Genomic DNA, 23,092 nt, shown 5'->3' on the forward strand with positions numbered 1-23,092 from the left:
TTGTATGTTGTTTGTAATTGTAAATAAAAATATTATCCGTCTCTTGGCCCACAGAAGGATAGAAGAAAATCAAATATTTGAATATATTTTAATTATATCGTCCTTTTCAAGTAAGTATAACATTTCGATTGCATGAATGTTAAACGAACGTTATCTTATTGTTGTTTCTTAACAACCGCGTCATTATATATTCTCAAAAAACTATATAGTCGACTCACGTAACATGCATTATTATATTATAGAATGCAAATAAAAATGCATTGAAAAATTTATATAACGACATGTCATCCAGCAATAATTACAGCGTCTCTTCTTTTGATATACTAAAGTAACAATTATTATTATAACAATGGATTTGCCAATTGACAAATGAAATAAAATTTCAAGTATTCAAAACACGATACCATTTCGTGTTCATAAACGTGAGAAAACGAATCTACCTCTTCATTCGCCATTATGCATCGTACGCAAAGTGCATTTCCGCTGTTGCATGCGCGTTCTGAAACACACTCGATCTGCACCGTCATGCAATTCTCTTCTGATTGGTGGAAGTATTGCGGCGCCATTTGCGAAAGATTTGCGAACACACGGCACTAAGTTGCGCGATTCAAATGTGCGAAAGATGCAGGCACAATAAATACAATTACAAACAATTTCCTATTATTAAACACGCGCCTACTCCAAAATTGCATACTTAAAACAGATGGAGTATTCGTTTATCGATTACTACATTAATTATTACAGTAATCAAAGAATAAATAGAAATACCGACAATTCTTAACAATTAAATTCACAACAATTAAGAAGTCATGATGAATTTAAGTGCATACAGAATTCCTTCATCAATTATCAATAGGTTATTGATTTTATGCGTTCATGCCAATAAATGTTGACTATGTAAAGCATAAAACAGTGAAGACATTCGAAGAATTTAAGAATGTTGTATTAAATGAAATAAAATTTTATTGAGCTTCATTTTGTAAGCGGGTTTCTTATCAAACATGAATTTGCCAACAATAATCCAAGAACGAATGCAATTGCGTAGACAATTGATAGTTATTGTACTCAATCTTTTCAAAGATCATGAAACAGAATAAAGTGGAGTCTTTTATCAGTTATTACAAAAGTCAAGCTTCAAAACTCGACACAGTAATCAAACAATAATAGACAGAGTATTCCTCGATGAATTATTTGAAAACTAAAACCTCGATTTCCATTATTTAATTATTATCAGAATTAAAGAAAGAAAAATGACCGCGAACAAGTCAAAAGCATCGACAAGAATTTCCGTAGCGTCAAACTCGAATAACAAAAGCCTTAAAAACGTAAAAATTAATCATTTCGCGCTCGCATATCGTCGGGTTTATCTGCGGCGTAGCTATTGTATTCAAGGTCACGTCCATAGGCCTCGCTAAGTTTGCCCGACGATTGCATAGAAATGCGCTTGCGTGGATCGCAGCCCAGTGCCGTCTGTATACATATAATCGATGCAGTCTGTTTTGACAGCGCAGGTCAAACCCGATGACGCTGTCATACGCGTTCTAAACCGACACCACGAGACCAGTGCGACTCGTGACACCCGTGCATCCTCCGGCTAACATTATTCCCGCAGATTTCGCGTCCGAAAACAAAAGATAGACACGACATGAGCCTGGTTAGACAGAATTTCCACGAGGAATGCGAGCAGGCGCTGAATAAGCAAATCAATTTGGAATTGTACGCGAGTTACGCCTACCTCTCCATGGTTAATCTACAATATTGATTAAGTGGCTATTTTTACTGTGACATTCGTGTTCTTCTATGACGGAATTTTCTTCCCCATGTTTCGCTATGTTTCAATTGAACATCCCAGCAATAAAATCATTTTTATTCAGCTGGTTAATACGCGTTCGCTGCCATCGTCGCATGCGACGGCCATGGTCCGGCAATTTATTTCGAAATTGTCAAATTCATTTCGTATACGTTTGCTGTTCCAAGTACGCAACATAACATTTAAAGATTTCGTGACTTTGTTCTACTAACTTGTACGGTGCATTTAATTAAACATTTTAAAAACGTTGGCAGTGAACGTGTTAAAGAGCAGAATGAAAAATAAACAAAGCACATTGTACGATTGTGTTTCGTATGATAGTCAATTGGAACACGGTTTTAACCTTTTAACTGAGGATATTACGAGTTAATTCGCCGATCGTGTTTACCATCGAAACCGTTGCTCGGTTGGAAGGTTAATAATGTAGTTGACACGTATCCTTTGTCGCCTTTCGTTTGCTATATTGCTTGACTGTGAACGTGAACTGTTACCTGCTAATGTTCGCTATATTTTTTAGGCGTACTATTTCGACAGGAGCGACGTCGCTTTGCAAGGACTTCACTCGTACTTCAAGAAGTGCTCTGATGAGGAGAGGGAACATGCCATGAAGTTCATGACCTATCAAAACAAGAGAGGTGGGAACATTCATCTGACACAAATCGAGAAACCGTCAGAGGACAACTGGGAAAGCGCAAAGACCGCGATGATGGGGGCGCTGCAACTAGAGAAAAGAGTAAATCAGGTTTGAAATTAGCAGATACCATAATTAAAATTGAAAATTCCATGTCTTTTTCTCAAGTCGAAATAAACAACGTGCCACGTGGTAATTTGCTAAATTTCACAACGAGAGTCGAACTACAAAAAATGAAAGGAATTGGTCACGAAGGGGTGGGTTAGGTTAGGTACACATAGGGTGAGTCACTTAACGTTGTCATCTGAAATATCTTTGTTGTTTTCAAAGACACATTAAATGTCTTCAGGACAAAGTTGAATGGTAAAATGGGGCTCATACGATACCAAAAAAATTTTTGTTTTTATGTAATTTTTTTTAGATATCGAGGTCATTTATTTAAATGGAACCACCATTTTTTTAAACATCTACAATCATAGTCCCTTTCATTATGAATTCAGTGACTATAATTACTCAAGGTCATTCAAGGTCACGGACAGAAAAAACGTATAAAACTAAAATACGGAAGCATGATATCTCCAAAAGAATTACATGAAAACAACAATTTTTTGGTATCCTATGAGCCCCATTTTACCATTCAACTTTGTCCTCAAGACATGTAATGTATCTTTGAAAACAACAAAGGTATTTCAGGTGGTAACGTTAGGTGACTCACCTTGTATATTTAATCAAAATTGTTCAAATCTGCTCAAATTAATCAAAACGTGCATTAACACATTCGCGACCGGTGTTTCTTTAGGTAACAATTACAATATTCAATTAAATGTCCCCAGGGCCCGCTCTAGCGGTTACGACGACCCGGACAAACAAACAAATTGCCGCCCCTTTTTAAGCACTAAGCACCGCGCTGAACAAACTGACCTTTTTTTTTTTTTAGCAAAATTGTCTGGCAAGGGTAGTCTGAAATTTTCTATTAATTGAATATTTAAAACATCATTATTTTTTTCACGCTTACAGCCAAAGCCAAAATGGCGCCCCTAAATTTTTGCGCCCCGGGCGGATGCCCGGGTTGTCCCCCCCCCCCCCCTAGAGCGGGCCCTGAATGTCCCATCTGTCCTATTATAAAATATAAAAAAGATAATATCACAGTAAAGTTACAAGTTCTCCGAATATCATGCTATGCGTTGGAACTATAAATTACGACATGTGCAAAATTAATTTGATTGTCTTCATGTAATATATAAAATCGTGATCGTCATACATATGCGTTATTGTACGTTTCAATAATTTTTCAGAAGTAGAAAATATTCAGTGTTGAAACGACAAACAACATAAATATTAACATTAATTTTTTATTTGGATTCTATGTGAACAACGGTGCGACTCACTGCATGTGTATACAGAGTGAGTCACCCAGCACTTAAACACGAAGCATATCGGTATTGTTAGCACGATAAAACCCAAGTAGCCACGTACGTCCCTAAAACGTACGGTTCACGTCCAAACGTCCTATGTCCATTCTGCGTACGTTTTAGGGACGTACGTGGCTACTTGTGGCTACTTGGGAATGTCTAAGGAAAAAATCTTGAAGTTCCAAGGTTATTGGTTTTTTATTAACATTTTCATTAAAAATGCAGGAATCACGCTGCTGGAAATTCTCGTTACGTAACAGTTTCCACTTTTTGTTAAATTTTTATTGAGCGTATTCTGCAAAAAAAATTGCTCTAACATATAAAATTGAATTTTTTGCATTGGACTCCATTTTTATTTCTTCGTGCAAAGAATCAACTTTTCTCCGTTTGCCCCATGAATATATACACAGTCCGTGTGTCTATGAAGGTTATTTAATTAACATTCGACTTGTAAATTTCATTAACCTGGAGATAATAATTTCGATATGTAGTAGAACATTCGATAAATACGAATTTAATACAGTTACTTCCAACCGGGGGTGTAACTCAGTGGTAGAGTGTCCGCTTCGCATGCGGAAAGTCCTGGGTTCAAATCCCAGCTCCTCCAACCTTCTTTTTTTTCGTTTTTTTCCTTTAATTGTGCACAATATCAATCATCTATGATTCTACGATAATATTTCGATGTAAATACGTTTTTTAAACAATTTTTCCAACGATTTTCAGTGCCTGTTAGAGTTACACGAGCTGGCGTCGACGCACAACGACCCAAACTTGATGGACTTCCTCGAAACTGAGTTCTTGCAAGAACAAGTGGACGCTATTAAAGAACTTGGCAACCATTTGACGAATTTGGAAAGAGTTGCCGAAGGTCTGGGTGTTTATATCTTTGATAAGGAGCTGCTGCGACATTAAACCAATTGTCGGAACGCACGAGAGCGTCGAGGGAACAATTGTACATTGTACAATTTAAAGGAAGCTATTAACCCAATCAAACTGTTTCAACTCGTAAGATGTGTCAATCGTAGGGGAATTATATTTGCTGTCGATGAAACAGATAGTAGTACCAAATTCAATATATTGTTTAATGTGACGAATCGTGCAGATCAAAATATCGTTTGTGTTTCTGATCTTTTCTCTTACATTTCTATAGTTATTACAAAATGTTTTCGCGAGAAAAGTTCTTCATTGAGGCCCGTATTGTAATAAAAATTGTGCTAAACTAGAATAAATAAAATCCTTTAATTATTATAAAGCAATACACATACATGTATAACAGTCGAGGTTAGTGCTCGACAGTTATAGCATTCATTTGCTTTTGCACACTTAAGTGTCCGTCGCTATCCCACTTGGCAGTTTCCACTTCCCATCAAAACAAAAATGACGCTAAGTGTGCACTATTGTAACACTTACTTTTAGTAACACCCACATCACACTCACCCGTCTTGTTACTGTTGAAGTTTGAAATATATGTCTTGTTAAATAATTTCACGTACATTAGTATCCTCAATTTGATATCATTCAATACTCTACCTTTTACAAGATAGGGAAGCCCTCTGAAGAATTTACGATCCTTGCTTGTTTGTGACTAAAAATAATTCATTATTTTATGTAACGTGTTATCTTTATTGGGTATAGAGAACATAGTAAGAGTATCTTTGTTTCGTGTGAATATCACATAAAGTGTTGAATATGTTGAAGGAAGTGGTAAAATGTGAATTGGTTAAAGAATAAAATAATGCACAATGATTTCAGAATAACGTTTAGCTAAATGCAGAGATATATTATTGGAACAATTATTTTCCAAATGTATATTATTTGGATAGTACTCAAGCCTGATCTGTAAACGGATAACATTTTGAACTACGACCTCCACCTTGATAAAGTGATTGACATAGACCTAGAGATAGTTCAGGAATTGTAACAGAATGTCAATTTCGAAAACAATTTGTAGCCCCTAACATGTCGCATAGCGCTATGCACACATTACTCGTTACAAATAAAATTGATAACGTTGACCTCGGGACACTGTTATTCTTTAATTACTAGAACCTTAACGAACCTGCTCTGCTGATAATTTTTATGAGATATATCCACTCGAAGGTAGATCCATCTGAATCATATTTTCTATGCAATTTGAAAGGTGTGAATGGACGAATGCACTACAGAGAACATTTTTCTGCTAAGATGATTATTTTCCTTCTTTCATTTACAATAATTGACGAATATTTTGACAGACCACCCCGTATAATACTACCGAAAAAATCTGCGAATCTTTCCCCTGACACACGTATCAAAGTGACAGTTCTTTCGAAACGAATTTGTTGTAAATTATAAGTGATCCGATGCAAACATGCTGAAGCCATCTTGGTGCAGAAAAATTCTTGGTGATGCTTTGACCTTTCAAGCTTGGGGATTATGCAGTAAAAAGTAAATTTCAGTGCAACTCAACAACGAACTCCCATGAAAATAGTTCCACCTAAGCAAATTAATTAACGTTCTTCAAGAACGTTCAAATTACAGTCACGGAACTACAATGCGTTCTCTACGAGATCGTACAGCTCTTGTTCCGGTGACAAAACTGAAAAATGCATCGATAAACCAATGAAATGGCCGAGTGGAAAACCTGCTAAGTTTAAGTTCCACAAGGAAACCGAGGCTATACTAAACGCGCAAATAAACGCGGAGCTCAAAGCATTTTATTACTACTTATCCATGGTAAGATCTAATGAAAAATCATTCCTTTTGCTATCTGTACGAGCGACATTGCAGTGGCCCACATAAAAATTCCATTAGTCAAGGAACATGAACTGTTCAATACATATTTATTTATCAGATATTTGTGCAAATTCATACTAACCAAAAGCATTGATTTTTCGATATAAATATGCTCGTTGCGACGCCATTTTCCTTTTGTTTTTAGGCTGCATACTTCGGACGCGGCGATGTTGCATTACCTGGTTGTGAGTCGTTCTTCATGCAAATGCATCACGAGGAGCATGAACATGCTCTGAGGTTTGTGAATTATGTTAAAATGCGTGGTGGTTGCGTTAATTTGTGCGACGTCGAGCAGCCTACTGAGCAAGATTGGAAATGTCCACTACATGCCTTCAAAGTAAAGCCGGAGTAAAGCATACTTACTATGTATAGTGAAAATACGATATTTCTAATGGCCAACGTAGCTAATGTCTTATTGGAGTACGCTAAACATTTCTTTTGTAGTTAGTAGAAAATTTCTTCGGGACAAAATGAATTGTGGAAGAAATATAAAAATAAAATCTGTTTAGACGGCTCTAGACCTGGAGATCGAAGTAAGCGAGAAACTCGTAGCAGTGAACACGGTAGCCGAAAAACATGGCGATTTGAATGCCAGTGATTTTATTGTTACTGGCTTCATGGAAAACCAAATGAAGAGTGTCGAAGAGATGGGAAGATTCGTGGCTGTCTTATCTGGAATCGGTGACCATGGATTGGCCCGTTTCATGTTCGACAAAGATATGCTCGACAATCACGTGTTATCAAAATTCAATGTACTTCGAACAAAAACGAATCTGAACGGAAGTGACAAACAGTAGTTTCGATTTGAACCATGTCGATAAATTATTTCTTGCAAGTACTTTGTCTAACATGTTTTGTACTGTCCTATTTTATTCAACTTCGAACAGATGGAATATACAATTAAAGATCTAATATCCTGCAGTCCATTAATTATAAATCTCAACGATTTCATTGTTGCAGCAATTATTTTGAGTAGCGATGCACTTGCTATCAAGAGCGATCTTTCAGCTGGAGTTCTATGAAGGAGGAAGCTTCAACGCAATAGCACGTTTAAACGAGAGAGGAGAATTCCTCTCTGTTAAAACTGACAATGAGTGGAAGAAACCCTTTAAAATTCGATATTTTTGGTCTGAGCTACGGGTCTGCATTGAATAATTTTTTTAAATGATCTTGAATTTTTTCCTACAATCCTAAACGAGTCTATCATAAAGTGTGATCTTCCAGCTTTAATTAGAGCTCTCAAAAGTTAATAAATCCTCTCGGGAAAATATTTTAAAGTCCATTCGAATTATTATTACAAATAAGCGATAGCGTCGCTTCTGGAGAAATCGGAAAGCTTTGCAAAGTGGTGCGTACCAGTGGTGAGATATTGCGCAAGATTTCTCGCGCATGCGCGTTCAAAATAGTAACGTAACTATATTATGATGACGAGGTAGTGGAGCCCTGGAGCAGTTATATCGGCGGGAAAGCACCGATATTTTATGGGGTGTTCAAAGTACCCCATTATTTCATCGAGGATTTTATTTTACTCAGGCTAAAATCGCCGCACATGCGCGAGAAATCTTGCACAATATCTTACCACTGGTCCGTACAGATATGTACAGGTCCAATTCGCGTAGTGCCGAAACGCTCAAACTATTAGACATACGGATGTGCACAGATAACGTAGTTTTCTATTGTATTTTCCCAGCAAGCAGAGCAGTATAGACATTGCATCTCATGGGCTTTCCTGTCTAGGCTCGGGGGGCTCCAACTCCAACTCCTACCAGCTCTACTGCACCAGCTCCCACCTGTACTTTGGTACAAGAGGCATCGTTTGCCTTTTTTTAGTCGGTAAGGTTTGACATTTCACTACTATCAGAGAGTATATGAGAGTGCTCACGCCCGGGGATTGATTGACCGTGCCACTTTTGTCTGCGCATCATGTTTAGCCTGGAACAGCTCTGACTAGAAGTCTGACGGTGTGCCGTGTCTCTCCGAGCTAGTCAACATTCGGGTTATAAACATTTAGAATGTAATTTACATAAGTTATGTACATGTACAATACACAAACACTTTATGTATGAATTTACAATGAATAAATAAAGACTATGTATTAAAAAGAATGTCTGCATATTATATATTCATTGAACCACCAATTTTTCCCGAACGACCCACTTGTCGTAGAGTTATACTACTGATTTCCGCAGAAATATATTTGTCATTGAGTTACTGTACTGATTTGGAATTGCAAAAATAGCGAAACTTTGAAAAAAAATATTCCAGCGACTGGCTTGTGTGATTTTACAAAAATACAAAACTCAATTTTCGAAAATTTTCACCAATTTTCAACCGTCTGACTTGTCGTTGCATGAGTTGCACTGCTGCATTTCGTGCCACCTCCTTCGATATTATGTTATATGTACTACTATACAGGGTGGTCCACGCAATTGTTTCAAGTCATAACTCCGTTATTATTGCATTTACGAAAAAATGCCAAAGGAGAAAGATAAATGGTTCGAAGAGCACTACATCTGTAGGCCTTTAAATTTTTTTTAGATGCAGCAGTGCATGTGCAATTAACAATTGCATGATTTCTTTAAATAGAAATGCATATTCATTTTTACACAGATCGATTCTTCTGTTCATTCTATGTAAACAATGATTAGGGTACATGGCAAAAAATTATTAGATCTCGAGATATTTTCAAAAAATGTCTTTATTCAAGAAGATGCTCAAACGCTTCTCAATTACATTCTAAACATTTCTTATAACATTTTTTTATTGTTTGCATAACTGCGTTTAAATTATCTGCAGTTATTGCTGCACATTCCAGTATGATTCTTTCTCTCAGATTCTCTACAGAATCTATGGGATTTGAATAAATTCTATCTTTCAAATAACTCCACAGAAAAAAGTCAAGGGGACTTAAATCAGGTGAACGGGCTGGCCAACGTATTGATGTATAAACGCAGTTATGCAAACAATAAAAAAACGTCATAAGAAATTATTAGAATGTAATGGAGAAGCGTTTGAGCATCTTCTTCAATAAAGACATTTTTTGAAAATATCTCGAGATCTAATAATTTTTTGTCATGGTACCCTAATCATTTTTTACGTAGAATGAACAGAAGAATCGATCTGTGTAAAAAAGAATATGCATTTCTATTTAAAGAAATTATGCAATTGTTAATTGCACATGCACTGCTGCATCTAAAAAAAATTTAAAGGCCTACAGATGTAGTGCTCTTCGAACCATTTATTCTTCTCCTTTGGCATTTTTTCGTAAATGCAATAATAACGGAGTTATGACTTGAAACAATTGCGGGGACCACCCTGTATACATCCGGCTTGACGTTGAGATGTATTGTATATGTATAATACATATAATAAACTACCTGCTCGTGGCGTGCCTTCGGCACGCCCTCGGAACCAGGCCCTTCAGGCGGGTTGCCCTGGTGAGAGGCGCACAATGGACGCACTAATGACGTCACAACTTTTCACACTATGAAAAAAATTGTACACACATAGTTTAATTCGTCGATAATGTAAATTCAAAAATTGGAATAGAAATAAACTAAGTGGCGGATGTTGATAATGTCGATAATGCAAACACGTCACGTCCATAATGTACGTAAATTCCTATTGAAATATTGAATAAAAGCTGCGACGTTCGTTTTTTTTTGTTGTATTGAAATATGATTCAAAAAACACATCTAGTTTTTCCGCATTTTCCATTTTTCCGGGCTATTTTTCCAATTTTTTTCCTCCTAAAACCTTATTCGGACTATTACGAACATTTAAAAAATAAATTGTCCAAATCGGTCCAGCCGTTCTCAAGTGATGCGCTTACCAACGAACAGCATTTGATTTTTATTTATATAAATTGTTGTTATACATATAGATAGATTTTATATTTCTACTGAAACTTTTGTTTCTCGTTGTATGTATACAAAAATATTAAGTTAAATGACAATTTGCACGTGTCATTGTTATAATACGACGTATAACGTATAACAATAAAGTTTTATTCATTTTGTATTTGCATTACATTTTTTAAAAGCATGCATATTTACCTAAAGTGCGGCCCGCTGTAATGTTACGCATCATCAAAGTGGCCCGTGAAACCATTTGGGTTGCCCATTCATAATGTAAAAGTTACTCCAATCGATTAATAACGTCATAATCGACACGAAAGTAGTAACCAGCGCGACAACAGAACTACAATATTGTCGTTAGAGAAACCAAATTATCGAAATTCTCGGTAAGATTGTCTTTTATCAATATTTAAATTTATATCGATCTTTTTATTAGACAGTTTTATCTCTGAGATGCATTTTCTTGTGTGTAAAATGATTGAATACATAATATTCCCTGAAGTATGATTTCGAGAAACGATGTCATTTAATAACAAGAACGATGACCGTGTTCCGGAAGTAACGAGATACAAATATCCGGAAAATGCTGGCAATGTTACAGCCGGGGCAACCTCAACCTTAAAACTAGTGGAAGATAAACCAAAACCGAAAAAGAAAAAGATAATTATCGAAGTAGACGAGGACGATCCATGCCTTCAAGATAAAGAGCAGGAGGTAGTTTCGGCAGGAGGAGAGATCGTCGCTCATGGATTGGACCCAAGGTAACGTTTTCCCGAGCCTTCCCGTTCAATTTATACTTTTCTAGATAATATTAAACGTTGGTGTCTTTAGATTTCAGCAACAAGACCAGACGGTACGCTGCTGGGTAATGTACACTGATTTCTATCGTTGCGAACGTATTTTAGGAGCTGGATCAGATGCGTGTAACTGGTTCAAACAAGTTTTCACGTCTACATGTCCAAATGATTGGATTCGTTATTGGGACGTACTTCGAACCGAAGGGAAATTTGCGTGGCATAAGTATAAAAAGCAAGGAGATTTTCCTGGTGATAAATACGGAGAATAGACGACCCGTTAACGTTGTTCTAGATCTAAGAGAGATAAAGAAATAAAGACACGATTAAAAAAAAATATCAATCTTTTATTGTACAGGTACAAGACATTTTTATGAGGTAACTTATATAGAAGGTTGAAATTATATTTTTGTTGCAATGCCCGACGTTGGCCAGTTGCACAGCTGTCTTCAACAATCGGTCAATCAATTTCTTCTTATATTCGTTCCCTTACATTAAACCACACTAACTACTTGCTGTTTATATAACACTTTTTACATATGTAAAAAATAAACACTTGCAGCGAATCTTCCTTTAAACTTTTTTTTTCTCGTTAGAATAATAGAAGCTTGAAATAGCACGGTATTAAAAATTTTGTTTTGTTTAAAATGTAATATCCTTACAGAATACAGTGGCTATCTTTTTAATTTGTGCACAAACTCCTGCCATGGATGAAGACAACTTACCATCTTCGGGCGTGTGACATCTTCGGTTGTTAACAGGATTATGCCATCCGTATAGAATATTGCTTCGTCAGAAACAGTAGCCTGTAATTAGAAGAGTAACGACTCTTAGAATCGGCAAAGTCTCCCCAGCACCGGTGTTCAGACATTTCGAATTTTTTTTTCAAAAGCCGTGACTGCTTTCGGTTAAAAGGCTTGATGGGATTCTTATTTCATAAAGCCCTCTGAATGTTATGATTAAAGATTAAAACCACCTTACGTATAACTTAACAATGCCATTAGTAGCTATATGCTACTTGGCTTGACTCTCTCTTTGATGAACAAATAGACATTCGCCGTCGTTGCACGTCCCCATCAGCTCGTACGGGCAAAGAACGCCATTGGGATTCGTATTCCTGGTTAAGAATGACAAAAAACACAAGAAAAATGCTTAACAATTTTTGTAGCGTACGGACAAGGATTTCGCGTCGCTAGAAACCAGAGAAAAAACCAATCGACCCAATGTTTAGAGAGCCAAACCCACCTTGGCACTTTGAAGTGTACCAATATCGATTCATAAGGTACAATTGTCTTCCTGGTCACACGATCCGCATCCGGTTTCGCAGATGTCCTGTCATGGCTGCACGATTCGCTGGCAGGCTCGAGTCTCAATCTTGGTTCTTTCGGTGAATCTTTCGGTGAATCTTTCGGTGAATCTTTCGGTGAATCTTTCTGGCTCGGTTTTTCGGAGTCTTTTGAAACAGGAATATTAGTAGGAGGAACACTACTCGAATCTGGTTGATCAACAAATGTCTCTTCGTTTTCTTTTTTTACTTCGATGTTACTTTGTTGAGGTGCACTTTCTACGTTATTACTAATGGACAAGTCGGTTATTATTATGTTCTGCTCTTTTTGATCATCGACTTCCCTTACATTTACTACAGTCGCTTCTTCCAGTACATTGTCTCGTGGTTCGCCCTCTTCCATCGTACATTCGCTCTTATTTAAAATCGTTTCATCAATGTTATCAACGTTATCAAGATTACCTATACCGCACTGTACCGACAACAAGTCTCCAGTCTGCGGCACGTCCGAGTGCACAGTCGACACAGTGTCGTCCGATTTCGTTAACTCGTACGCTTCAGGAAGATTGATAGACGGCACCTTCTTCCGGGAAAGTTGCCGCGTGTGATTCGCTACTTCTTTTAATTTATTATCTACAAGTTGTGCTGCAGCTTCAGGTACCCTGTAACATATCAACGGCAATAATTTATTGTTAAGGGAAGTGGTTTCTTTTGTAAAATACCGTTAGAATCCACTTATACTGTACTTGTATTCTTTTCCTATTATTCTACTTCCCAGACTCGAACAAATTGTTGCTAGTTTGAAGCATTCTTGCCGGCCGACGTTGATTTTCCCGTGCGCCATCACTACTTTCGGACCAATGCTATTTATTTGGTTGCGCTGCATCTGCAACCTCTCCTCTGCAACCTTCAGCTGCTCCCGGAGTTTCTTCACCTCTGCGACCAGGTTCGTCTGAAGGTCCCGTTCCATGTTCCACTGACGTAGACTGGCCGACATCTCCGCCAAATCTTCCAGGATCGTATACCTGCCCCAGAATACGAATTAATGTAACTGACATATCACTGTTAAAGAATTATAGAAACCCCCAGTATATCGTAATGACGAAGTAAAAATGTGGCAGATATTATAGATGCTTAAACTTTAAAGATACAATGCATTGCACAAGATTGCAAAACATAATTACCATGTTATACGGAAACTACAAGGAACTATTACTAACTAATTTGGGCTGCTTAAATATTTCGCTTATTATTGATAATAGAAAATTTCATAATATCGAAATTTTAATAAATGCAACCATGAACAATTCTTTTTGTTCACAACAGTGTGTGCTCTTTCAAACCTAGTCGTGTTTTCCTCTGATATTTCTTTTCTATTATAAATACTAAGTAAGATATATTCTATACATTAAAGAACAACTCTTCATATTTATAATACCGTGTCAAAACCAGTTTCTGTTCAGTATCCACCAAATGCTGCTCCTGCTCTGCCAATGGAAGAGCAATGAGAGTGTTCAGCACCGTCTTCGCGTCCCTCTTGATCGTATCCCAATTTTCCTCTAAACTCCTCTTATCGTTTGACAACAGATTGCTCTTGAATAACGGTAAACCATCGTCTTTGGATTTCGCGGGTGAAATCGACAGTCGATTGGTCTCCCTGGATTGAGAAAGTCGAAGCGTCGATTCAGATGTATCCACCCTATTTTCTCTCGTCAAGTTTTGACTGTTCAAAGTGACAGTAGACCTATCGGAATCTATTTCATCGTTGTTCTCAGATATACTGTTCGCAACTACGTCCTTCTCTACCAATTGTACCATCTGCTTCGTGACTTGATCATGGACAGCCTCTTTGCTTCCGGAGAAGTTCTCGGTTTGTTTGATCACCGTTTTAGTATTGTTTAAGGTCACTTTGTCGTCTATCGTTACCATCCTCTCTTTCGTATCGGTCTGTACGCGAATTTGTAGAAACTTCTTGTTCACCTCGTCCGTGGACAAGATTTTCAAACCTTGTGACGGCGTTTGTTTCACTGAGATTTCGTTTTGCGTTTCGAACACTTTCCGTGGCATGGTGACTGACTGCAAAGGACTTCCAATTTTGCTACTAACACTGTTCGAACTTTTTTCGTTGGTTATACATATATTAAGATTCGCCATCGTTTTCGATACTGTTTTCGTTTGGCTCGGACTCGCAGATTTTTGCCTGTCCACGCCAAGCACCATATTATCATTCGCATTTTTAACCAAGTCTGAATTTTTCGAGCAATTCTCCTTATTCAGCTGTTGCGTGCTCAAATCTGGACTCTTCGCAGACGAGATCTGATTAATCATCGAATTTGGTTCTTTGCTGGGACTGTTAGATGGTACTGGTTTCGATACCGCTTCTATGGTCTTGTTCTTCAGCGAGTTGGTGGTCTCCGCGGTTCTGTGCAGTTTCAACTTCTCCCGTTCTATAATCTGTTGCTTCAATCGTCGATATTCCTCTTGTTGGGACGCGGGTAGATGACGCACGGCCTGCAAAACACTCGGACAATTAAATGACTCCTTCATCACATTTAGGAGCTATATTGAAGACCTTGATGATAAAATCCGATAAGTCTACTTTTTTAGTAAAATGGACTTTATTCAAGTTTCGTATATTTTTACATGTTGCAAATTTTTTGACACAAAAATAAGAAGAATCGGTTTTACTTTAGTACGAAAAACTTAACAAAAAATTTGTGTCGTGAAACGCGGTATGATGATGAATTTTTTTTAAAGAAAAGAAGAGAAATTTATAAAACTTCTTCAGATTCCTCATTTCTGTAATTACGTTTTCATGTTCCAATAAATATATAAATATATGGAAATTTCTCATTAATTCCCACAATTATGGAACAAGAACCGTGGAAGTCCAAATTTTCGAAGACCTAGAATTATGAAAATTTCTCATAAATGTAAAATATTAGTGTGATTGCGCTTAAGCAAGTCGTATTTTATTCTATTTCCCACAACCTGAAAAATCTGGACTTACTCGGTTTTTGCATCAAGGTCCTCAGTTGGATTATTACGGGTCAGGCTCGTCATGCGATTTTTATGCTATTATTTATGACGTTTATCCTGACACAAATATTTTACGAAACTATAATTTGCTTTATGTTTCAAGTAAACTAGATTCATATGTATCGGTTCAAAAGAGAAGTCATTTGTACTCTTATCTTTTCGAAAATCATGCCAAATTGGTTTGGCTTACCAAAGGTGTATGAAGATTGGACGCGTTCTCCAGTTTGGTCGTCAACGCGGTGTCTTTCTTCGGTGCCTGTGACAGTGGAGTTGGTCTTGCAGCCGCCATGGACTCTTGTTTCTTTCGCACAGCTCGTAGAAATTGATCCAAATTCTTCTCGAACTCGGCCGTGTGGTTCACGGCCATTTGTTTCTCCACCAACGCGATTTTCTTCGCTCGACGCTCGGACTCGGAGTCGCTTTCTGTATCGGATTCTAGATTGATCACTATTCTTTGCGTGTCGGATACGGTTTTCGCGATCGTAGACCATTTAGTGTCGGTCATCTGCACTTTGGCAGCGACCTTGTTCTCCGTGATCTTCTGTTTGCTGTATTGTAGCGCAGCCTTTTGTACGTTCAGTTTCTTCTGGATCATCGCGTTTTGGTACTTCTTCACAACCTTCGTGCTCGCGGAGATCGGGATTCTCTTGATAAGTCTATTCTTTTGTGGACCCTTCGTCATAGGAACTAGTCTTTTCCTCCCAGAGTTCATCAAAGGTAATGTCTTAATATTCCCTACAGGTAGACCTACTTGTGCAGCGACCTCGCTCGCTCTCGCACTCGAATTCGATTGATTCCTATCATTCTCGGAACCGTAAGAACTTACAGGTGATGGTAACGTTGTACTATTCACCGCAGATATTGTTTTCGCTGGTGCAATCGGACCCGTAGCTATGTGCCCGGTGAAATCCGACGCGGCAGATGCGTTCGTTATCGAATTCGAGGGGCTCTGATTGCACGTTTTCGCTCTTTTAGGTAATGAAGCCAACAGAATCGCTCTCAACGCCTCCTCGTCCTCGTCTACGCTTTGTCTTCTATCTACGTCCTTCGTCTGCTCCGCCGTGTTGCTAACCAACGTGTCTTTACCCTTGGCTTCACTTTCATTCGTTCCTACAGAAATTCGACTTCCTAGAACGCTATCCTTCGGCGCCTCAAAATTAGATACATCTGTATTATTCTCTATATCTGTACGCCTCTCAAGCTCGCTCGCTTCGCTTAATCGTTTATCCAAAATATCTATATTGTCATTATTTGTACCCGCTTTGGACCGTACATCTCCTGTTTTTTTCCTCTTCGTGGACCGCTTCCTCTTCTTCTGATTTATAATATCACAGGCTTTGTCCGGACATTCTGCGGTCACGTTACTTTGTACCAAAGTAGCATTGTTGTTGCTCTCCAGCGACGGCGAGCCGTCCTCGTTCGCTGGCTGCTCATCGGCAGGGTCCTCTTGCAGGGAATCATGGAACACGGTAGGTATCGCTAAGACAGTGGGCGACTTCTGCGGGAAAGGCATCAGTTTCATCGGCTTGAACGATGTGTTCGCCTTAATGTCTTCGGGTAATGTCACCGGCTGCATCTCGGCGCTCTTGAACGTCGGCTCTTGCGGCGCCACGGTTTTCTTTGTCTGCAACGGCTGCTGCAGCTGCTTGTTCGTCTTCAGGATAGACGCTGGAACCAGCGTCCTGTTGATCAGCGTCGGGATCTTGTTCGCGTCCTTGGTGACATCAGGTATCCCCTTCATGTAAAGCGGCTCCTTCACGCCGCCCGTTGCACTGGCTGGAATGTACTCCTCGCATTTAAGAGATTTCGCAAAGCTGGCCATGGGACCCGCGTTGACGTCAGCCTCGGGAAGATCATCGATCGTGATCATCGAACTGCTCGGCGATACTGATCCTTGTTGGGAGGTCGCTGCAGAGCTGACGTTTGACTGGATTGGAACCGTTGCTATCTTGATCAGGTGTTCCTCTGCCGTCGAGCCGTGCCTGCTACTGCACATCTCGCTGTTCTCGTGTGATTTCAAGATGTACGAAGGTCCCAGGGAAACTAAAGAAGAAGTTGAGGTACCAATTGATGCGAGAGTCTGTGGAAGTGTTTGAGACAAATCAGGATCATAAATTGGAGCGTCGGTCGGAGAATAAGGCCTCTCCTGATTCAGGTTGGTCTCCAAGATGGGAGTACTGTTGCTGCCATTGAGGATATTCGTCCGAGGATTGTGCACCGGTGAATATTGCATACTCGAGCTCGGGGATACGTAAAATGCATTCTGAGATGGATTGTAGTACGCGTTTGGTAAGAAACTTCGATTCTCTATGATCTTTCCCTGATAGGACTTCTGGTCCTCCTGACTAGACGGCATGGCCGTGTTAAAGCTTGGACTGCTGGTCGCTTCGTTCAGGTTGATGAAAGATACATCGGATGGCTGGATACCTAACAACTCCGTGTCTATCGGTATGTTGGCAGTTATCTTATCCGTTGGGGAGTACGGCAGTTTTTCTTTCTCCCTTTCCACATCCGTGTCTAGGTCCATGTCTTCCGTATGGTTGTTCTCTATCATGGGGAGGGGAGTGTACGGAGGCGACGCGATGCTTAACAGTTCCTCGCCGGGTATGGGAATGCTGTCCAGGAAGCTCTGGGTGAACGGGCTTTCGCTCCGGGACACCTTGCATTTCTTGTACTTCCCTGACTTCATGCCCTTCTGGAGCCTGGTCTGATGCTTCTTCAATACCGCCGAACGAAGCGCGATCATCCTCAGCTCTAGGTCCTCTTCGTCCTGATCGTCGTCTATACATATCTTTTTTACAGTTTCAGTCTTTATTTGCTCGGTCTGCTTACTCGACTTCTTCTGCTTCGTTTCAAGCGCCTTCTGCCTCAGCAACGCAAGATCCTCTTCGTCGTCCGCGTCGTTTAACTCTATCTTGCTTATTCGAATACTGGATGCGTTCGACATATCACTATTATTGTCGCAAGGTCTTTTCATCATGTGCGATAGCTTCTCCTTCAAAGAGGACGCGTTTTCTCTATTCTTGTACAATGTTTCTTCCAGCGAGCCAGATGCTATAGATTCTAGATGTCGGACTTTCTTCAATAGCTTATGCGTTTCAACGTAACTCGGAGAAGACATTAGGTCGAGATGCGATGTTTTTCTCGGTAGCGTCTTCCTAGGCGGGGATTTATACGGTGATCGCTTAGGAGATTTCAATCTCCTCGGAGACCTCGTCGTTGCCGATCTACCGAGTGTAACAGGCGATTTCGATCTCCTAAATGGAGAATGCGGCTGTATATTTGGCCTGTGTCTTCTGGGAGGTGACCTTGAAGTCATTCTGGGCCTATTGGTTCTATGAACAGGACTTGTTTCTCTATGGTATGATCTAGAAGAACTGGTTTTTGTCTCATGCTTCAATGGGACGCCACATTCTTCTGGTAAATCTACCTCCATAACAGACGAAGAGACTAGATCATCCATGGTCAACATAGACATGTTACTTCTTTTTTTCTTCTTCTTCTTCTTCACTTTGCTCTTCGTGGAAGAACGTATTACAATTTGCTTAGAATTATCTGCAAGACCAACAATCTCCATATCACTGTCGCTTGAAATAGGCACAAGGTCATCATTCTTTTCTTGAAGCGTAGAAACTGTGTGTTTGGTTCCGATAGATCCCGAGTCTTTAATCTGATGACGGTTTTCTTTCCCTTGGACTGTAGACTTTCCCCGATCTTGTAGAATAAGGTCAACTTCTACTTGATTAGAACACGATATGTAGAAGATGATATTACATTATTGTTGAAGGTTTTGTAATTCAAATTAAGAGATCAAGAAAATTTTAGATAACACATTTGGATTTAACTGTTTAATCGAATGGAACTCAAAATTGTGTTATCAAAGTGAATGAAATTATGCATAAAATTAAGTTTGAACCTCTGTAGCTAGAATCTCAAAACTAACATCTGCTGTTGAATGAAGAAAATTGCTATCTTATAGAGATTCGAGTTACAGAGATTAGACTATACAGAATGTCTCTTCAACTCGGAGATCCAGTATCCAGTTTGCTTAGATAATGATTTTACTTCAGTGAATCACATGTTTAGACCAGTTATCTAATTATGTGTTTATCAATAAGTCTTTCCCCTTTACGAGTCACGAGTCACTCAACGTTCGACTCTCATTCTCGTGCTGGTAGAAACATGCGAATATAGCAAGAACCTGTTGGAACATAACTTTGAAAATACATGGACAGCAAACGGTAAAGTTTTACAAAGCAATACCTCTGTTACTATTAGCGATACATAGGACGATGCAAATAATTTTAATCTCAAGCTCATACTTTTCATGATATAAATATTTTTGAAAAATAATACTAGAAATATCACTTTGTAACATAGTTAACAAGACATTCCATATACAAGTCAATAATTATAAACCAAAGAAAATACAAAAATATATTGAATCAAATGTGTTATATAAAGGGTTTCGTGAGACTACAAGTTCAATTGCCAGTGAGTTGAGCAGGTTTTCCTGTAGAATCGTTTTATTTACCTCTTCTGTTGGGGCCTCTGGAGTGGTACAGCTTGGCCGGTGCAGTGCACCATGCTGCATTGTGTTGCGTAGACAAGCAGTTGGTGCATTGCGCGGCTCTGGCCCCATATCCATAATTCAGGTGTCCCTCCTCGGAGGAACTGACATCTTCCAAGGATATCTCGCCCTCCTCTTTTTCGTCCAGCACTTCGATGGCCTCGGTGCAACCGCTCGACAAATCGCTAGCCATTCTTAAACTTACCCTCGAACCGTATGAAACTAATCCCGTCCATTCGTGAGTAAATTACAAACGAGAATATACCATTCTTTGATATCCTTAAAGATTACTTAGGGTTAATCACGCGATATAAGTAATATCTATTGTTTCCTATCTCACTTGATCGCTAGACCTGGCAAACACGCACACACCACCTCTCGCAAACGTATCTTACACGTTGACGATTCTCTCTCTCTCTCTGTGTGATTAGAAGAACAGACGCGAAATAACAAAATTTTATGAAGCCTTCAATATATCGTTCCCAATACAAAAAATAAACTTATCCGCCTCGAGATTCGCCGTTATCGCAGTTGTCTCTTCTCACATCTAAATGCATACAATGACTCCGCCATACTGCATATAAAGTCGTTCTCACATATGACGTATATAGCGGCTGATATTCATTGATACGACAGCGTTCGTAAAGTAGAGATCGCCATTTTGTTGGAAACAGATGATACGATGATTGCAGACGATACGTGTGTGACTTTCTGAACGCGAAGCGATTGTATGTAGTGCTCGTTCGTAATCATAGATGTCACAGCATACAAACGACTTCTTATCAGCGACCCGACCGGCGTAGTCGAAATCTGCAATCTAATTCATAAATACACGTCTAGCAGTTGTCAAATAGACGGGGAAACGTTCGAAAAGAATAAACAACAATGGACAGAAGTCAGATGCAGCCGAGTGATTCACAGTTCATCTCCTTCCAAGATTTCCCCTCGATAAACCACGGAGGGACCGGCGATCAGGCGCAATTACATGTCCACACTTCTAGTCATCAAGGCTTCAATAACCTATCAAATGACACGTCTGGTATGGGTATTATTGAGGACCTCCAGGGGATGCCAGATAAAACCGAAGGTTCTTATCTCTCCGATGTTATTTTCAACGTTACACAACCGTCTCGTGATAGTGTCTCCAACTATCAGCTGTTTCTATCAATATTTGTACAAATCTTCAGCCATATTTTCTTCCATTGTTTTTAGCCACATCACACAGCTTCTGGACAATAGAGTACTACCAAAAGTTCTTCAACGTCAGCACAAACGATGTTGTGGAGAGAATCAAACGGTCCATAGTTCCGCATGGCAGCGAAAACTACTTGATATCTCATATAAGGCCCAATCCAGATCTGTACGGTCCCTTCTGGGTCTGCGTCACATTGATATTTTCCATAGCTGTCAGCGGGAACATAGCCAATTACTTGCAAACTGCGAACTCTGGCAAATACCACTGGAAATACGACTTCCACATTGTGTCTCATGCTGCCACTTGTATATTTTTGTACGCATGGTTGCTGCCACTTGCGTTATGGGGAGCATTAAAATGGACTACCAGTGCTAGGGACACAGACGAAGAATTAATCGAGGTTGGACATGGTTCTCTGTAACTTGGGAACTGTTTGTCTAATGATAGAACTAAAATAAACATTATTTTTAGACATACGCAACTCCTGGGCTCCTGGAGATCCTCTGTTTGTATGGATATTCTCTGGCTATCTACATTCCTGTAGCTTTTCTATGGACAATACAGATTCAATGGTTGCAGTGGAGTTTAGTCATTGTAGCAACGTTCCTTTCTGGTGGAGTCTTGTTGAGATCCCTGTTGCCTGTTATTGCAGGTAAAACACAGAAATATTTTATCGCACTGTATAATAAATTTGAACCCTTTGCAAACAAGAATTCTTTAAAAAATTTTGTTTATTCTGAAAGAGTTAAAAGTTTTACCAGTTAACAAAATATCTACTGATTTTCAGGAAGGTATAGAGTGATCTACATGGTTGTTATCCTAGGACTGCACATTTTAATAGCAGTGGGATTCAGATTCTACTTCTTCCACATGCCATCGAACATAAGTAGATAAACAAAAACAGAACTGAATATATCTGTGGAGCAAAAAATAAACAAGGATAACTGATATTTTATGAAATTCGAAGCGTTGGTGTTTATTTGAAAAAACAACATCGCCCGCATGACCCACATATATGTACATATATCAGAATGTCTTAGCTAAATGGGATCATCTAAGAATCCCACACATTTATTATTGTATAAAGAAACTTTTTTTAGTCATTTTGATAATGTTTTGTATCTATAATCATCTTCTAAAGAAAAAGCCTACAAGAAATAATTAGACTGTGTTATTTAAGATAGCTTATTGCGTGTTAATCTTTAATTTTGAAGAGACTATTCAGCCACAGCTGGTAGTTGAAATATTAATATAAAAATCTTGTACCCATGATAGATACCGTGTGTAACATGAAATACAGGAAACCAGGAAAGTGCATGGTTGATTTATTTTCACAACCCCCGCGGTTAGCGTAGGGACGCGTTTACACATCAACGCGACACATATCAATTTACAATCGTACGAACCTCCATGTATACAGTGATCATTAATTAATATTCGTAATACAATGGATAGTAATTGTTATTTAGTCGTCTTTAATTACAATCGTACGTAGTTCATCAATATACTTTTTTGTTTCATTCCTCGTTACGATTAACCAATATGACAAAAGGCAACATTCACTTTGTAGTAGTATCATTACATTATTATCATCAATCTATCAATATATAATATTATATTTATATATACCATGACAGTAGTAATTTTCTCGCCGTTCAACATTATATATTATATACGTGTATATAATATATATATGTATATATATATATATATATATATATTTA

General features: G+C 38.7%; 5 protein-coding genes and 1 non-coding gene across 13 annotated transcripts; 5 read left to right on the forward strand and 1 right to left on the reverse strand.

Moving 5' to 3' along the window:
* The first annotated feature begins 1,496 nt into the window (after window positions 1-1,496).
* Window positions 1,497-5,876, forward strand: LOC143207136 (soma ferritin-like). 2 transcript variants are annotated; one of them, XM_076420259.1, is made up of 3 exons: window positions 1,497-1,744; window positions 2,328-2,543; window positions 4,577-5,876. In XM_076420259.1, exons 1-3 carry the CDS (start codon window positions 1,646-1,648, stop codon window positions 4,763-4,765), a joined length of 504 nt encoding a protein of 167 aa, XP_076276374.1. In that variant the 5' UTR covers window positions 1,497-1,645; the 3' UTR covers window positions 4,766-5,876. The 2 variants fall into 2 exon arrangements, with proteins under 2 accessions (XP_076276374.1, XP_076276373.1); XM_076420258.1 differs by having other exon boundaries at window positions 1,500-1,744; window positions 2,328-2,552.
* Trnaa-cgc (transfer RNA alanine (anticodon CGC)) lies at window positions 4,389-4,460 on the forward strand. The gene has a single exon. It is a non-coding gene; the product is annotated as a tRNA-Ala (tRNA).
* LOC143207132 (uncharacterized) lies at window positions 5,126-20,917 on the reverse strand. 4 transcript variants are annotated; one of them, XM_076420240.1, is made up of 7 exons: window positions 20,138-20,917; window positions 15,794-19,338; window positions 14,003-15,075; window positions 13,311-13,589; window positions 12,525-13,226; window positions 12,261-12,396; window positions 5,126-12,085 (listed from the first exon to the last, which is right to left on the reverse strand). In XM_076420240.1, exons 1-6 carry the CDS (start codon window positions 20,364-20,366, stop codon window positions 12,294-12,296), a joined length of 5,931 nt encoding a protein of 1,976 aa, XP_076276355.1. In that variant the 5' UTR covers window positions 20,367-20,917; the 3' UTR covers window positions 5,126-12,085; window positions 12,261-12,293. The 4 variants fall into 4 exon arrangements, with proteins under 4 accessions (XP_076276355.1, XP_076276354.1, XP_076276356.1 ...); XM_076420239.1 differs by having other exon boundaries at window positions 5,126-12,396; XM_076420241.1 differs by having other exon boundaries at window positions 5,126-13,226; window positions 15,794-19,317.
* On the forward strand, window positions 6,014-9,274 carry LOC143207135 (ferritin, heavy subunit-like). 3 transcript variants are annotated; one of them, XR_013008627.1, is made up of 4 exons: window positions 6,014-6,568; window positions 6,774-6,965; window positions 7,138-7,768; window positions 7,853-9,274. XR_013008627.1 is itself a non-coding variant. In XM_076420257.1 (3 exons), the coding sequence occupies exons 1-3, from the start codon at window positions 6,455-6,457 to the stop codon at window positions 7,423-7,425; spliced, it is 594 nt and encodes a 197-aa protein (XP_076276372.1). In that variant the 5' UTR covers window positions 6,014-6,454; the 3' UTR covers window positions 7,426-9,270. The 3 variants fall into 3 exon arrangements, 1 of the variants encoding a protein (XP_076276372.1); XR_013008626.1 differs by having other exon boundaries at window positions 7,138-8,461; window positions 8,560-9,270; XM_076420257.1 differs by having other exon boundaries at window positions 7,138-9,270.
* Window positions 10,853-11,641, forward strand: LOC143207137 (cytochrome c oxidase subunit 6B2). Its single transcript, XM_076420260.1, has 2 exons — window positions 10,853-11,246; window positions 11,317-11,641. The coding sequence occupies exons 1-2, from the start codon at window positions 11,005-11,007 to the stop codon at window positions 11,549-11,551; spliced, it is 477 nt and encodes a 158-aa protein (XP_076276375.1). The 5' UTR covers window positions 10,853-11,004; the 3' UTR covers window positions 11,552-11,641.
* Window positions 19,734-22,683, forward strand: LOC143207134 (protein YIPF1). Of its 2 annotated transcripts, XM_076420256.1 has the most exons (5): window positions 19,734-19,844; window positions 21,017-21,260; window positions 21,386-21,768; window positions 21,840-22,020; window positions 22,156-22,683. In XM_076420256.1, the coding sequence occupies exons 2-5, from the start codon at window positions 21,059-21,061 to the stop codon at window positions 22,260-22,262; spliced, it is 873 nt and encodes a 290-aa protein (XP_076276371.1). In that variant the 5' UTR covers window positions 19,734-19,844; window positions 21,017-21,058; the 3' UTR covers window positions 22,263-22,683. The 2 variants fall into 2 exon arrangements, with proteins under 2 accessions (XP_076276371.1, XP_076276370.1); XM_076420255.1 differs by lacking the exon at window positions 19,734-19,844 and having other exon boundaries at window positions 20,934-21,260.
* The last annotated feature ends 409 nt before the right edge of the window (window positions 22,684-23,092 follow it).

This window comes from Lasioglossum baleicum, chromosome 3, assembly GCF_051020765.1.
Source record: "Lasioglossum baleicum chromosome 3, iyLasBale1, whole genome shotgun sequence".
NCBI classification, from domain to species: Eukaryota; Metazoa; Arthropoda; class Insecta; order Hymenoptera; family Halictidae; genus Lasioglossum; species Lasioglossum baleicum.